At 39.7% G+C, this 15,074-nt stretch overlaps 2 protein-coding genes across 5 annotated transcripts; both read left to right on the forward strand.

Moving 5' to 3' along the window:
* Window positions 1-7,480: 7,480 nt before the first annotated feature.
* LOC115566869 (uncharacterized) lies at window positions 7,481-10,134 on the forward strand. Of its 2 annotated transcripts, XM_030392907.1 has the most exons (7): window positions 7,481-7,497; window positions 7,669-7,845; window positions 7,937-8,047; window positions 8,235-8,291; window positions 8,375-8,545; window positions 9,533-9,652; window positions 9,887-10,134. In XM_030392907.1, exons 2-7 carry the CDS (start codon window positions 7,741-7,743, stop codon window positions 9,953-9,955), a joined length of 633 nt encoding a protein of 210 aa, XP_030248767.1. In that variant the 5' UTR covers window positions 7,481-7,497; window positions 7,669-7,740; the 3' UTR covers window positions 9,956-10,134. The 2 variants fall into 2 exon arrangements, with proteins under 2 accessions (XP_030248767.1, XP_030248768.1); XM_030392908.1 differs by lacking the exon at window positions 7,481-7,497 and having other exon boundaries at window positions 7,651-7,845.
* Window positions 10,135-10,939: 805 nt separating this feature from the next.
* LOC115566868 (uncharacterized) lies at window positions 10,940-14,855 on the forward strand. Of its 3 annotated transcripts, XM_030392904.1 has the most exons (8): window positions 11,019-11,067; window positions 11,344-11,473; window positions 12,616-12,795; window positions 12,908-13,018; window positions 13,308-13,364; window positions 13,829-13,999; window positions 14,171-14,284; window positions 14,547-14,855. In XM_030392904.1, the coding sequence occupies exons 3-8, from the start codon at window positions 12,625-12,627 to the stop codon at window positions 14,616-14,618; spliced, it is 696 nt and encodes a 231-aa protein (XP_030248764.1). In that variant the 5' UTR covers window positions 11,019-11,067; window positions 11,344-11,473; window positions 12,616-12,624; the 3' UTR covers window positions 14,619-14,855. The 3 variants fall into 3 exon arrangements, with proteins under 3 accessions (XP_030248763.1, XP_030248765.1, XP_030248764.1); XM_030392903.1 differs by lacking the exon at window positions 11,344-11,473 and having other exon boundaries at window positions 10,940-11,067; XM_030392905.1 differs by lacking the exon at window positions 11,344-11,473 and having other exon boundaries at window positions 10,940-11,067; window positions 14,550-14,855.
* Window positions 14,856-15,074: the final 219 nt, after the last annotated feature.

The raw sequence follows: 15,074 nt of genomic DNA on the forward strand, positions 1-15,074 counted from the left end.
TGAATTCAATGCTCCCTTCAGGCGCACACATGTTCGCAGGCAATTCACTGATAATCTCTGGTCCATGTCCCGTCCATGTCTCCCACCCCCCTCGCAGAAAAGCGTCAAGTTTGCAGGTATGTAAAATTGCCCAAATAAAAGCTTAGGCTAGTTGCCTTTTCCTCTTCACAGTAGAGTTGTGCCTCGTCTTTTTTCTCTCAAACTTGCTGCAACACTGTGTACGGAAGCCCGTGGGGGCGCACAGAGAGACGGGGAACGTTGATTAAAAAAATCGATTTTCTGAAGTTTATGAATCGGTTCTGAAAATCACAGGATTTGTCTGTTGTTGGGAAAGAAGTCAGGAGTATGAATTTGAAGGATATGTGAGCCTCCTTTCATACTGAACAGAGGGGGAACAGTATCTGACAGTAATATTCCAAGCTGTCAGGATGCGTGCCCCCTGTTTAAATGGTCAAATTTAAATATATGAGCCTGAAAATCACAGGACTTGTCTGTTGTTGGGAGAGAAGTCAGGAGTATGAATTTGAAAGATGTGTGAGCCTCCTTTCATACTGAACAGAGGGGGAACAGTATCTGATAGTAATATTCCACGCTGTCAGGATGCGTTCCCCCTGTTTAAATGGTCAAAATTAATGATATCAGCCTGAAAATCACAGGACTTGTCTGTTGTTGGAAAAGAAGTCAGGAGTATGAATTTGAAAGATGTGTGAGCCTCCTTTCATGCTGAACAGAGGGGGAGCAGTATCTGACAGTAATATTCCAAGCTGTCAGGATGCGTTCCCCCTGTTTAAATGGACAAATTCAAATATATGAGCCTGAAAATCACAGGACTTGTCTGTTGTTGGGAAAGAAGTCAGGAGTATGAATTTGAAGAATGTGTGAGCCTCCTCTCATACTGAACAGAGGGGGAACAGTATCTGACAGTAATATTCCAAGCTGTCAGGATGCGTGCCCCCTGTTTAAATGGTCAAATTTAAATATATGAGCCTGAAAATCACAGGACTTGTCTGTTGTTGGGAGAGAAGTCAGGAGTATGAATTTGAAAGATGTGTGAGCCTCCTTTCATACTGAACAGAGGGGGAACAGTATCTGACAGTAATATTCCACGCTGTCAGGATGCGTTCCCCCTGTTTAAATGGTCAAAATTAATGATATCAGCCTGAAAATCACAGGACTTGTCTGTTGTTGGAAAAGAAGTCAGGAGTATGAATTTGAAAGATGTGTGAGCCTCCTTTCATGCTGAACAGAGGGGGAACGGTATCTGACAGTAATATTCCAAGCTGTCAGGATGCGTTCCCCCTGTTTAAATGGACAAATTCAAATATATGAGCCTGAAAATCACAGGACTTGTCTGTTGATGGGAAAGAAGTCAGGAGTATGAATTTGAAGAATGTGTGAGCCTCCTTTCATACTGAACAGAGGGGGAACAGTATCTGACAGTAATATTCCAAGCTGTCAGGATGCGTTCCCCCTGTTTAAATGGTCAAATTTAATGATATCCGTCTGAAATTCACAGGACTTGTCTGTTGTTGGGAAAGAAGTCAGGAGTATGAATTGGAAGGATATGTGAGCCTCCTTTCATACTGAACAGAGGGGGAACAGTATCTGACAGTAATATTCCACGCTGTCAGGATGCGTTCCCCCTGTTTAAATGGTCAAAATTAATGATATCAGCCTGAAAATCACAGGACTTGTCTGTTGTTGGAAAAGAAGTCAGGAGTATGAATTTGAAAGATGTGTGAGCCTCCTTTCATGCTGAACAGAGGGGGAACGGTATCTGACAGTAATATTCCAAGCTGTCAGGATGCGTTCCCCCTGTTTAAATGGACAAATTCAAATAAATGAGCCTGAAAATCAAAGGACTTGTCTGTTGTTGGGAAAGAAGTCAGGAGTATGAATTTAAAGGATGTGTGAGCCTCCTTTCATACTGAACAGAGGGGGAACAGTATCTGACAGTAACATTCCAAGGTGTCAGGATGCGTTCCCCCTGTTTAAATGGTCAAATTTAAATATATGAGCCTGAAAATCACAGGACTTGTCTGTTGATGGGAAAGAAGTCAGGAGTATGAATTTGAAGGATGTGTGAGCCTCCTTTCATACTGAACAGAGGGGGAACAGTATCTGACAGTAATATTCCAAGCTGTCAGGATGCGTTCCCCCTGTTTAAATGGTCAAATTTAAATATATGAGCCTGAAAATCACAGGACTTGTCTGTTGATGGGAAAGAAGTCAGGAGTATGAATTTGAAAGATGTGTGAGCCTCCTTTCATACTGACCAGAGGGGGAACAGTATCTGACAGTAATATTCCAAGCTGTCAGGATGCGTTCCCCCTGTTTAAATGGTCAAATTTGATGATATCCGTCTGAAAATCACAGGACTTGTCTGTTGATGGGAAAGAAGTCAGAAGTATGAATTTGAAAGATGTGTGAGCCTCCTTTCATACTGAACAGAGGGGGAACAGTATCTGACAGTAATATTCCAAGCTGTCAGGATGCGTTCCCCCTGTTGAAATGGTCAAATTTAATGATATCCGCCTGAAAATCACAGGACTTGTCTGTTGTTGGGAAAGAAGTCAGGAGTATGAATTTGAAGGATGTGTGAGCCTCCTTTCATACTGAACAGAGGGGGAACAGTATCTGACAGTAATATTCCAAGCTGTCAGGATGCATTCCCCCTGTTTAAATGGTCAAATTGAATGATATCCGCCTGAAAATCACAGGACGTGTCTGTTGTTGGAAAAGAAGTCAGGAGTATGAATTTGAAAGATGTGTGAGCCTCCTTTCATACTGAACAGAGGGGGAACGGTATCTGACAGTAACATTCCAAGGTGTCAGGATGCGTTCCCCCTGTTTAAATGGTCAAATTTAAATATATGAGCCTGAAAATCACAGGACTTGTCTGTTGATGGGAAAGAAGTCAGGAGTATGAATTTGAAAGATGTGTGAGCCTCCTTTCATACTGAACAGAGGGGGAACAGTATCTGACAGTAATATTCCAAGCTGTCAGGATGCGTTCCCCCTTTTTAAATGGTCAAATTGAATGATATCCGCCTGAAAATCACAGGACGTGTCTGTTGTTGGAAAAGAAGTCAGGAGTATGAATTTGAAAGATGTGTGAGCCTCCTTTCATACTGAACAGAGGGGGAACAGTATCTGACAGTAATATTCCAAGCTGTCAGGATGTGTTCCCCCTGTTTAAATGGTCAAATTTAAATATATGAGCCTGAAAATCACAGGACTTGTCTGTTGATGGGAAAGAAGTCAGGAGTATGAATTTGAAGGATGTGTGAGCCTCCTTTCATACTGAACAGAGGGGGAACAGTATCTGACAGTAATATTCCAAGCTGTCAGGATGCGTTCCCCCTTTTTAAATGGTCAAATTGAATGATATCCGCCTGAAAATCACAGGACGTGTCTGTTGTTGGAAAAGAAGTCAGGAGTATGAATTTGAAAGATGTGTGAGCCTCCTTTCATACTGAACAGAGGGGGAACAGTATCTGACAGTAATATTCCAAGCTGTCAGGATGTGTTCCCCCTGTTTAAATGGTCAAATTTAAATATATGAGCCTGAAAATCACAGGACTTGTCTGTTGTTGGGAAAGAAGTCAGGAGTATGAATTTGAAGGATGTGTGAGCCTCCTTTCATACTGAACAGAGGGGGAACAGTATCTGACAGTAATATTCCAAGCTGTCAGAATGCGTTCCCCCTGTTTAAATGGTCAAATTTAATGATATCAGCCTGAAAATCACAGGACTTGTCTGTTGTTGGGAAAGAAGTCAGGAGTATGAATTTGAAAGATGTGTGAGCCTCCTTTCATACTGAACAGAGGGGGAACAGTATCTGACAGTAACATTCCAAGCTGTCAGGATGCGTTCCCCCTGTTTAAATGGTCAGATTTAATTATATCAGCCTGAAAACTACAGGACTTGTCTGTTGTTGGGAAAGAAGTCAGGAGTATGAATTTGAAAGATGTGTGAGCCTCCTTTCATACTGAACAGAGGGGGAACAGTATCTGACAGTAATATTCCAAGCTGTCAGGATGCGTTCCCCCTGTTGAAATGGTCAAATTTAATGATATCCGCCTGAAAATCACAGGACTTGTCTGTTGTTGGGAAAGAAGTCAGGAGTATGAATTTGAAGGATGTGTGAGCCTCCTTTCATACTGAACAGAGGGGGATCAGTATCTGACAGTAATATTCCAAGCTGTCAGGATGCGTTCCCCCTGTTGAAATGGTCAAATTTAATGATATCCGCCTGAAAATCACAGAACTTGTCTGTTGTTGGAAAAGAAGTCAGGAGTATGAATTTGAAGGATGTGTGAGCCTCCTTTCATACTGAACAGAGGGGGAACAGTATCTGACAGTAATATTCCAAGCTGTCAGGATGCGTTCCCCCTGTTTAAATGGTCAAATTGAATGATATCCGCCTGAAAATCACAGGACGTGTCTGTTGTTGGAAAGAAGTCAGGAGTATGAATTTGAAAGATGTGTGAGCCTCCTTTCATACTGAACAGAGGGGGAACAGTATCTGACAGTAATATTCCAAGCTGTCAGGATGCGTTCCCCCTGTTTAAATGGTCAAATTTAAATATATGAGCCTGAAAATCACAGGACTTGTCTGTTGTTGGGAAAGAAGTCAGGAGTATGAATTTGAAGGATGTGTGAGCCTCCTTTCATACTGAACAGAGGGGGAACAGTATCTGACAGTAATATTCCAAGCTGTCAGAATGCGTTCCCCCTGTTTAAATGGTCAAATTTAATGATATCAGCCTGAAATTCACAGGACTTGTCTGTTGTTGGGAAAGAAGTCAGGAGTATGAATTTGAAAGATGTGTGAGCCTCCTTTCATACTGAACAGAGGGGGAACAGTATCTGACAGTAACATTCCAAGCTGTCAGGATGCGTTCCCCCTGTTTAAATGGTCAGATTTAATTATATCAGCCTGAAAACTACAGGACTTGTCTGTTGTTGAGAAAGAAGTCAGGAGTATGAATTTGAAAGATGTGTGAGCCTCCTTTCATACTGAACAGAGGGGGAACAGTATCTGACAGTAATATTCCAAGCTGTCAGGATGCGTTCCCCCTGTTTAGATGGTCAAATTTAATGATATCAGCCTGAAATTCACAGGACTTGTCTGTTGTTGGTAAAGAAGTCGGGAGTATGAATTTGAAGGATGTGTGAGCCTCCTTTCATACTGAACAGAGGGGGAACAGTATCTGACAGTAATATTCCAAGCTGTCAGGATGCGTTCCCCCTGTTTAAATGGTCAAATTTAATGATATCTGCCTGAAAATCACAGGACTTGTCTGGTGTTGGGAAAGAAGTCAGGAGTATGAATTTGAAAGATGTGTGAGCCTCCTTTCATACTGACCAGAGGGGGAACGGTATCTGACAGTACCATTCCAAGCTGTCAGGATGTGCTTTACCTGCTATATTGGAACTGGATTTAAGACAAATATGATAAGATAGCGATTTACATCCGCCTATAAATGAATGAGCACATTTTGTTCCAAAAGCTCATTTCGTTTTCGTTTTCTGCTTTTTCCGTGAGGGTCGCGGGATGTTGCCGCTTTTTATCCCCCTGGGGGGTTGTGGGGCTTACTGGGGCCAAATCCAGTTCTACTCATGGGCGAAGACCAGGGTACACCCTGAATGAGTCGCAGGACCCTTACTGATGGCAGTGGCTGTCCCACAGGGTGCCAACTGCACATCAGGAGCAATTCTGGGGTTCAGTATCTTGCTCAAGGATACTTCAACATGTAGCTCAGTCCCGCCCCAGGGGAGCCGGGGATTCAAACCAGCAACCTTCCGATCACTGGTCTACCAGCTCTACCCACTGAGCTACAGCCGCCCTCGGTATGTCTCTCACAAATATAATATGTTGTATCAATAGAAATAACAGTAGTTGGTTGTGTTAATAAAGACATAAAGCACAAACATATGTGCTGTTGTCCCAGGCCATTTCGGATGGGGGCGGGACCAGGGGAAACAAACCTCGACGAGGAAACAGAGCTCGATACAACAGGTGTTCAGGCGTCCAGTATAATAGTTTGCAGTTTGGTGAGTTTTGGGGTATGATTAGCCTGCCAAACATGCACTTCCTGTCAGAGATGAACACGTTGAAACAATAGGGTCCTTGCACTGATAGTAGTGGGGCCCTAATAAACCACAAAAAAAGTAAAATAAATATAAATTCAAGTTATTAATTAAACTAACTAAATAATAAACAATAAACGACAACAAAGGTAAGACAATATAATAATCATACTAATCAGATAAAATCAGGAAATGCTTTTCCTTTTAAGTACTTTGTATATAGCGACGTTTAAAACAGGAAGTAGCTGACCTCCATTATGTCATAGTATTTGACAAATGCAACGCATTCTTCAAACTTTAAACAATAACTTGTGCCTCTCCCCTACTTAATATTACCTTAAATGCTGCTCAACAGCTCCTTCCAGCATCACTGCTTTGCTTTTGGGGGGAAATGTGACTTTTATTTTGAAAACAATTTGAATGGCCTTGTGGGAAGTTACATTTTTTGCTGCTGGCAGAGTGACCAGCCTGAAGACACAACAGCAGTGAATCATCACCAGGTGAGTTCTCAGGTGTTCTCATGTGAATTTCGTAAGATGAAAACATGTTGAATAAGCTCTGAACTGGATGTTATGGATACTTTCGAATAGTAAAGCTTGCAAGTTTGTATTATGTTATATTGTTCCTGTTGTCTGTGTGAGTGAGGTGAGTTTTGTGAAAGCTGAAAAAGTGGTTTAGAGGAAATCTAAAGAAAATGCAGCATTTCAAAGATACTCAGAAAAGATTTCCAGAAAAGGAAAAACTAAACAACCCAACCACATGAAGAAACCTTGTTTTTTTGTACGTCTTTGCAAAAGTTTCCATAGATTCAAATTAAACTACATTTTTAGTTTTAGTTTAATAGTTTAAGGACACCTCATGACAATATGATACATATTTGTAATTAATTGTGAATGATTACAATTTGCTGTAGGTGAAGCACCTCCAACTGTAACAAACAGTGCTTTTACTTTGGCAGGTCAAGCCACTGCAGCATATTTCAGAGTTACTGAATAAAGAGCTTCAAGCGAGGGACAATAAGTTTAATCTCGCTTCCTTAAAGCAAAACCACGGCTGTAATACCTCTTCATATTTGGATTTGATAGGGTTGTTGGTCGATACCAGTGACTCTGTTTACTTTACTTTACTGAGACTTCAGCACATTCAAACGCTGACCTGTTCAACCCTCAAACACAGACACATGCACAGCAAAATGAGCGACTTAAAGGATAAATTCACCCAAAATTTAAGAAAAAATCATCTCCATCTAAAATCTGGTTAATGAATAGCATCTTTTTAAAATCAATTTGGGATCTTTGGGCTGTTGTAGACGTGCCCAAGTCCCCATCTACTCCAATTGTTTAGGAGAATAACATCACTGTTTGGCTGCGAAGCTCCAGAAATGCTTCCATCAGCATGGGGGTGAGTAGATACTGTCTGATTTACATTTTTGGGTGAACTTATCCTTTAAGACCTTCAATCAAAAGTCAAAAAGCACCATGATCCTACAGCACTGACTTGGAGAAGAGGAGACGCACCAATCCGTACCAGAGGAAAAAAAAAGAAATCAAATTCAGACATTTTATGTTTCAGGTGTGAGAGGTGGACTGTGTCACCAGAACCAAACGAGTGACAGTCATCTCTGTGGCAGCTGACAGTACGAACATGTTTCCACCACTGAGCCGGATCCTGAAGGCTGCTTGCTTCCGTCCATCGAGCTGCTCGGTGTACCGAGGGCTGATGGACACCAGCATCGCTCCAGCTTTTGGGGTGAGAGGAACTAGAATGAATGAATTCAAATACAGGTTTCAACTCTGAATGTTTAAGATGTTGAGATTGCATTGTTCTGAATCTTTTACAGGCTATTCAGATCGTAGTGGGCCTGTTCAACATTGGACTTGGGCCAGGACGAACGAGCACCAACCCCGGGGATTTGGCCAGTTTGGGAGCCGCTTACTGGCTGGGTGCTGTGGTAAAATGATATTATTGTGCTTATATGACCGTGAGAGAATATCACTCTGATATAGCTCCTTTAATGGCCGTTATGTGACATTACAGTTGTGTATCCATAACAAAAACAGCTCTTGGTGATATTTATTCAAACAAATAAAGTTTCTTCTTCATTGTGGCTGATACGAGCTGTCTGCTTTCATCTTCAGTTCATCGTAACTGGAATCTTTTCCATTGTGGCCGGACAGTTTCCTTCTTCCTGCTTGGTAAGTCGAGTAAACCTGTAAGTCGCATTAAAGGACATCCACACTGCACTGTGAGTGTGATGATGTGTCTTCTTTCCTCTCAGGTTGGCTTCACTGTGTTTATGAACGTCTCTGGAGCCATCTTTGCCATCACCGCCGTTGCGCTGTATGTTGTAGACCTGTCAACCGCCTCTCTCCTCTGGATGTGTGACCAGAGCTGGAACGATACCGATTATTACGAGGACAACTGCATAAATGTGGCGCTCTATGGCCAGGTAGAGAGACTTTACTTTAACATAATGCACAGAACTTAAAGTAGTGTCTTATACGCCTCATTATGAAGATTGCCTTTTTGTTCATGATAATTATAGTTTTTCTTAATACCTGTCACTATGTTGGAGTTGGACTTATCCAGGTCAGATAGGTAATTAATGAAATCGCCTTTTATAGATGAGTACTGAGGAGGAATTGAGGAGGAATGAAGCATCTCTGTGCACCACAAAAACAAAACCTTGTCATCCACTTCCTTTTTAGGAATAATATCATACTGTGAAAATATTATATTACAAGTAAAAGTCATGCATTGAAATGTAACTGTATGATTCAGGAAAATGTACTTAAAGTATTAAAAGTGAATGTACTCATTGCAGAAAAATGGCCCCTGTGACTAGTGTAAAATTAATAGTTATATTCATCATGGATTCATCTGCTAATGTCCTCACAATTACCCAGGTTCTTAAGTGATGCCTTGTTTGTCCAACTTAAAGGAACAAATTCAAATTTTTTCAATATAAATCCAAATTGTTAAAATGATAAAGAGGAAAAGCAGCAGATCTTCACATTTGAAAAGCAAAAGAGGGAAAGAAAATGACTTAAATGATTATTAGAAGTGAAAAGGTTTTCTGTCAACTTACTAATAAACTATTTTTCAGCTCTGTTGTCGACAATGCTGTTTATTTTTATAACAATGTATCACATTCTATAAGCACTTGTTTTGTATTCAAATATCTCAATTTGTAAAGAAACCTGTAACTTAACCTCAAGTAAAAGTAGTGGAGTAAAAGTAGAATGCTGGTGCTGTCTGTATAAATGTAGTGGAACAAAAGTACTCAGAGAAAGTAATTACCTCAAATTTGTAGCTGAGTCAATTTACTGAACTACTTTCAGTTTGCAAGCGTCTCTGCACTGAATTGCAGGAGTGAAAACGAGTTTAAATAATCATGTAAATGTTTCTACTCTTAACTGAATTTCTCATCCATCAGACTTTGCTGACTTCCATGGACACCACGATGATCGCCATGTCTGTTATTCAGCTCTTTGTCAGTATTAGGGTTGCTTATCTGGGCATCAAGGCGTTGGCCAGTGGGATGCCAAAGGAAGAGGTATGAGCCAAGAAGATAATACATTATAATGTATTAGATGACAGGGAGGTTTTCAGGAAGTTCAAACTGAATATTAAAAGCAGTAAAGCAGCTGGAGAAGCTACAATAGCAGTAGGAAGAACAGAAATAGATATTGTTGTCAGTATACAACTAGCAGCAGCTGCATTTAATGCATTGTTTAATACCCGTAGAGTTCTCAAGTTTATCCTGTGTTTGCTTTTTTTGTCCAAACAGGGTTGCAAAGATGTTGAAGATCAGGGGCCACAGTTGAAGGAAGTCGTCCTGATGAATCCTGGTACCTAAAATCATTTCAGCATGACTGACAATAAGCTGCACATCATTGTAATACTTGTACTTCTACACACAGTACACTTGCAGAAAGTAATTGAAAAAAAGACACTACAATTTATTGCAATTGCCAATCACAGTGTTTTTTTCTGCTGGTGAAATTAATCTTTTGAAATAAACTCACTTGAATAAAACATGTCGTGAAAGTTGTCCAATGAATGTTTTACAGTGGAAATTGAGTGTATTTTCACTTCTATTCTATAAAAATAGTTATCGTGAAAATTCTTCATTTTTTTCAGCAGCTTAGTAACAAGATTCAGCATTGTTTTTGAGTCACATGACATGGAAACTTGAAAAATAACTGCTGAATTGTGATAAAAAGTATTGATATAATATAGAATAAGCAGTTAAATCCATTAAAAAGAGATGTGTCCTGTGTGGCTCTTGTAGTAATACAATTCGGCATTGGTTTGGAGTCACTGGGTCACATGACATGGAACCTATTGAAACGAAATTCAGAATTTTCATGATAAATATTCATATAAAAGAGAGGAAACACGAACATTTAATAAAAACAGGTGTGTCTTATTTGTCGCATGCAGTAATACAATTTGGCATTGGTCTGCAGTCACTGGGTCACATGACATGGAAGCTATTAAAAAAAGAGCATTGTCTTGCCTCAAAATAAATACATAACACATTAGAAATCCAAATAGCCTAAGTGAGCTACATGAAATCAGTTTAGTATTATATTTTTTCAATCATAATTTCCACCAATATCACCAAGTCAGGATGAAGAAACTACAATAATAATAGTTACTTCCTTGGTAATATACTTTTACTTTTAAATGAACACAGATGTTAGTAAAACTAATTGTAATTTAGGATTGCAGGTCAGTAATAATATGTACTAACACCGTGATGTATCTATATACTCAAGTAAAGGATCCACCGCAGTCAGGTATTGTGTTTTTAGCAAATGGAGTTTAAGAGTTAAATTTGATGATGACGCTTTTATTTTGAAGAAATCAAACAGAATGCAGGAAGTATCATTGTTGGAGCCGCTGCTGGACTCACGGTGACAAACTGATCGTCGCAGTTTCAAGTAGTCTTCAGCCACAGACCAGGTGAGTGATCCACACAAAAAACACACAATTCCTACTTATATTGGGCAGTATTGACCGGATGATATACATCATCCGGTCAATACTGCCCAATTGTTAAGTTCAACTATAATTGTTGTGCTCATGTTTCTTACTTGGGCTGAACACAACCTGCTTGTTTGGACCAGGATCAGACCTTCATGGGTGCTCAGCTTCCACACATTTATATTAATTAATTGAACTCTGAATCCTCACTTTTGAGAGAATTCTTTATTTTTAATCACATCCTGTTTGTGTCAGCTTCAAGATCAAAGGTTGAGAAGAGAAACACAAGAAGTGCAGCGATCCCACATGAACCTCACACCTTTTGTTAAAGGAACACCTTATCACAGGTGTCACATACCTCAAATATCTGCTGGCTGATTTAACTGTGAGTCCTCAACTTGCACTTGTTTTAATTTCCACACAATATACAGGATTCACAACTGTGGTAAATAAAGCCTCTTAACTTGGGCTCAAGTGTAATCTAGCTGCAACTAGTGATTATTTTCATTACGGATTAATCTGCTGAGCATGTCCTTATCTTATGAAATGACAGAAAATAGTGAACAAGGTTGTTTTTTTTTCTATCTAACAGTTCGGTTGCTTTACATGTTTTTGTGGTCACCTTGTGTCTCTTTGTAGTCATATGTCTCTTTCTAGTTGTTTAGAATGTATGGTCGTTCTCCGTCTCTTTGTATTGTTCTGTGACTCTTTGTAGTTGTTTGGTGTCTCTTTGTAGTTGTTTTGCATCTTGTTTGCAGTTGTTTTGTTCTCTATGTAGTCGAATTTTTGTGTCGCTTTGATTTTTTTGTGTCTTTTTCAGTTGTTATACATATTTTTGTGGTCGCATTTTGTCTCTTTGTTGTCATGTCGGTTTATTTCCGGTTGTTTTGAATCGCTGTGGTTGTTTTGTGTCTCTTTGTAGTTGCTTTGTGTCTTTGTGTGGTTGTTGGTGACTATGGTTGGAGGTAGGGCTGTGCAGTATATATGATATATGTTATTATCTTGTTATGAGGCTATATATTGTCTAAGATTTTGGATATTGTTATGTAGTGATATGGCATAAGTAAGGTGATGCGATTCGATTAACTTACCAGGTGGTTCCACTTTTTCTAATACTTAAAAACACATCAGTTTTTATCAGAAATCTCACTGTGTTCATATTTTGTGGAAGTGAACGTTTCATCCCTACAATAATTTTGCAATATCTGTATCAATATCACACTAGGGCCCTTTTGGTAAAACGATTTTGTGATATTTGATTTTGTCGTCCAGTATGAACATTTATATCGTGTTTTTGAGAAGATTAAAAAACATCAAGGTATACATTATTTACCACAATACTGCCTGAAAATAATGCAGTACTATTTTAAGGCCCAGCTGTAGTCGAAAAGTGAACATGTTGATGGGGGTAGCAGCAGGTGTGACCCTGTTGTAACATGGTAATTTTTATTCTTTGCTCTTTTAATAAGAGGTGTGTACATCCATCTATCTAACCATGTGTCCCAAAATCTCTGTGTCATGTTGCAGGTGTGAGAGATGACCGTTACTACCTTCAGGCACAAGGAAGTGACTGTGGTCACGGTGGCGTCCGACAGTCAGAGCATGTTACCACCGCTGTGCCAAATCCTCAAGAGTCTTTGCTACAGTGCAAAGTGCTGCTCGGAGATAAAGGGGCTGCTGCAAACCAAAGTAGTGTCAGCGCTCGGGGTGAGAGAATCAGACATTTATGCATCCACATGCAGCATTAAGTGGTGGTTTGAAGAAGTTAAGTTGTTCAAGTGTGAAACAATGAGATTCAATAGTTTTTAATCCTTTACAGGTGATAATGATCATGGTGGGCCTGTTCAACATTGGACTTGGGCCAGGACGAGTGAGCTACCATCCTGAAGATTTTACTTATTTGCGCGCTGCGTACTGGCTGGGTGGTGTGGTAAATGATATTGTTGTATTGATATTAGATTGGAAGCAAAACTTGTTTTTACAATGCTTTACTTTTTCAAATGCCAGCAGGATTTCATGGCTGTGGAATCCCTGAATAGAAATCTACAGTTTCTAGAGAATAACATTGCTTCAAGAGGAATAATTAATAGAAATATTTACTGGATTTATATATATTTGTTTCCATTTATTATCACAAAAACATCACAAAACAAGTAAAGTATCGTATTGTCCATTTTAAATGATTAATTTCACCAAGCTGTCCGCTACCCTCTCTTCAGTACATCGCAGCAGGAGTCGTGTCTCTTCTTGCCGGCCAGTTCCTGTCTCGTTTCTTGGTAAGTAAAGACTAAAGGCCTTTTTAGACATGCACCTCTTCATTGTAGGCTGAAGGCAATGTAACATGTTGTTCATATCTAGATCATCAGCAGCAGCCAATTTCGACGTGTTGATGAGATTGTGTGATAAAATGTGAAGTTGTGGATTCACAAAGAAAAATCAACTGGGGATGTGAAAGTACAAAAGCACTTCTTCCTTGCTGTCGTAAACATTTTCATCTCCCTCACTGATTCCTGCTTCCTCTTGTGGCTGATTACTCACACGTCTGCTCATATCTGAATAAAGCTGTAAGGAAAATGAACGTGAAAGACGTCGACTGAATGTCTAAATGACCAAAAAGGCATAATTTCAACAGATAGATAAAGTTAGAAATGTTATGGATTCTATACTTAAAAGGGTTTAGGACTCAAACATACAGTTTGTCGGAGCGCTGTCCAAAGAATAATGGAGTCTTTCCTCTCAGGTGGGCATCTCTGTGTTGGTGAACATAATTGGATCCGTCTTCGCCGTTGTTGGCATTGTGTTGTACGGCATTGACCTCGGGGAAAGCAATGTTGAGTGGATGTGTGACTGGGGATATTATGATTCTACTGGTCCTCCTGACAGGTGCAGATATGTGGCACACTTTGCCCAGGTAAGCTTGCTTTTAAAAGATAAAGGTGGTTTCATGATACATTTACAACTGGACCTTTGTTAAATATTTTAAGTTGTATACATTATCCCAAATGTTTGGGAACTAGTACTTAATATTAAAGTGAATCAAAGTGAATTTTGTTCTTTCTGTTTTGTTTCTTGTCTATGTCAGCGTCTGTTGACAAGCATGGACATCACCTTGATCGTGCTGGCCGCTCTCCAGCTGTGTGTCTGTATTAGCACTGCTGTTCTCAGCATCAGGGCTCTGGCCAGGAAGGAAGTCGAGGTATGAATCAAGTTTAACCCACTGGATCACAGGCAGAGGAAAAAAGTGTGTTTTAGTTTACTAGTAGAGGTCGCAGTAGGTGGTCAGTGTAAGTGGTAACAGCTGGTTTACAGTTAAAAATGTTCGTATGAGATGATTAAGACTATTATGAAGTCTTCAATTGAACAAATTAAATGCATTTAGTCAACTCTGACACAGTAAGATTAACAGGTTTATGCTTTTGTGTGATTTTGTTACTTTAAGCAACTTTGTTCTGTGTCAGCAGGCTGACAGAGATGTTGAGATCTACCAGCCCGTGGTGACCGAAGAACTCCCGACAAGTCCTGGTGCTTAAATTCGATCCACACACAAAACTGTTAGAGCACGAATGAGCATATAATCCATACAATCCTTACATGTATCAGATGAAAATAATCAAAACTGTTTAGATCACAAAAACTCTTCAATTTATACTAAAGATTTCAATCTAGAAACACTGTAGTTTGGCACATTGTGATTGGACGCGTTATTAATCATTTTTATATCAGTTAACATAAACATGCTTGAATAAAGACGGGAAGAAGTGATGGTAGCTGTCAGTGTTTTTGTGTTTTTTTTTTTCATTCATGTCAGACATCTTGAACATTTTGTAGATAAAAGCAGAACTATCAGCATGGATGTCACTGGGTGATGGGAAGCATTAGTGAGATGTACAAGAAACACCTGCCACATATTTGACTGTAAATCAGTGAAGCGAGGGGAAGTTTGTAACTTCTTAACTGAAGTACTTTGTGTTTCTGGGAAATGTGTC

This window comes from Sparus aurata, chromosome 17 (genome assembly GCF_900880675.1).
Source record: "Sparus aurata chromosome 17, fSpaAur1.1, whole genome shotgun sequence".
NCBI classification, from domain to species: Eukaryota; Metazoa; Chordata; class Actinopteri; order Spariformes; family Sparidae; genus Sparus; species Sparus aurata.

Excerpts from the sequence above, each read along its gene's own strand:
- LOC115566868 (XM_030392903.1), top strand. The coding sequence starts at position 12,625 with ATGACCGTTACTACCTTCAGGCACAAGGAAGTGACTGTGGTCACGGTG. Across the intron at positions 13,019-13,307 it reads CGTACTGGCTGGGTGGTGTG|TACATCGCAGCAGGAGTCGT; the intron begins GTAAATGATATT and ends CCCTCTCTTCAG. Across the intron at positions 14,000-14,170 it reads ATGTGGCACACTTTGCCCAG|CGTCTGTTGACAAGCATGGA; the intron begins GTAAGCTTGCTT and ends TGTCTATGTCAG.
- LOC115566869 (XM_030392907.1), top strand. The coding sequence starts at position 7,741 with ATGTTTCCACCACTGAGCCGGATCCTGAAGGCTGCTTGCTTCCGTCCA. Across the intron at positions 7,846-7,936 it reads GCATCGCTCCAGCTTTTGGG|GCTATTCAGATCGTAGTGGG; the intron begins GTGAGAGGAACT and ends AATCTTTTACAG. Across the intron at positions 8,048-8,234 it reads CTTACTGGCTGGGTGCTGTG|TTCATCGTAACTGGAATCTT; the intron begins GTAAAATGATAT and ends TTTCATCTTCAG.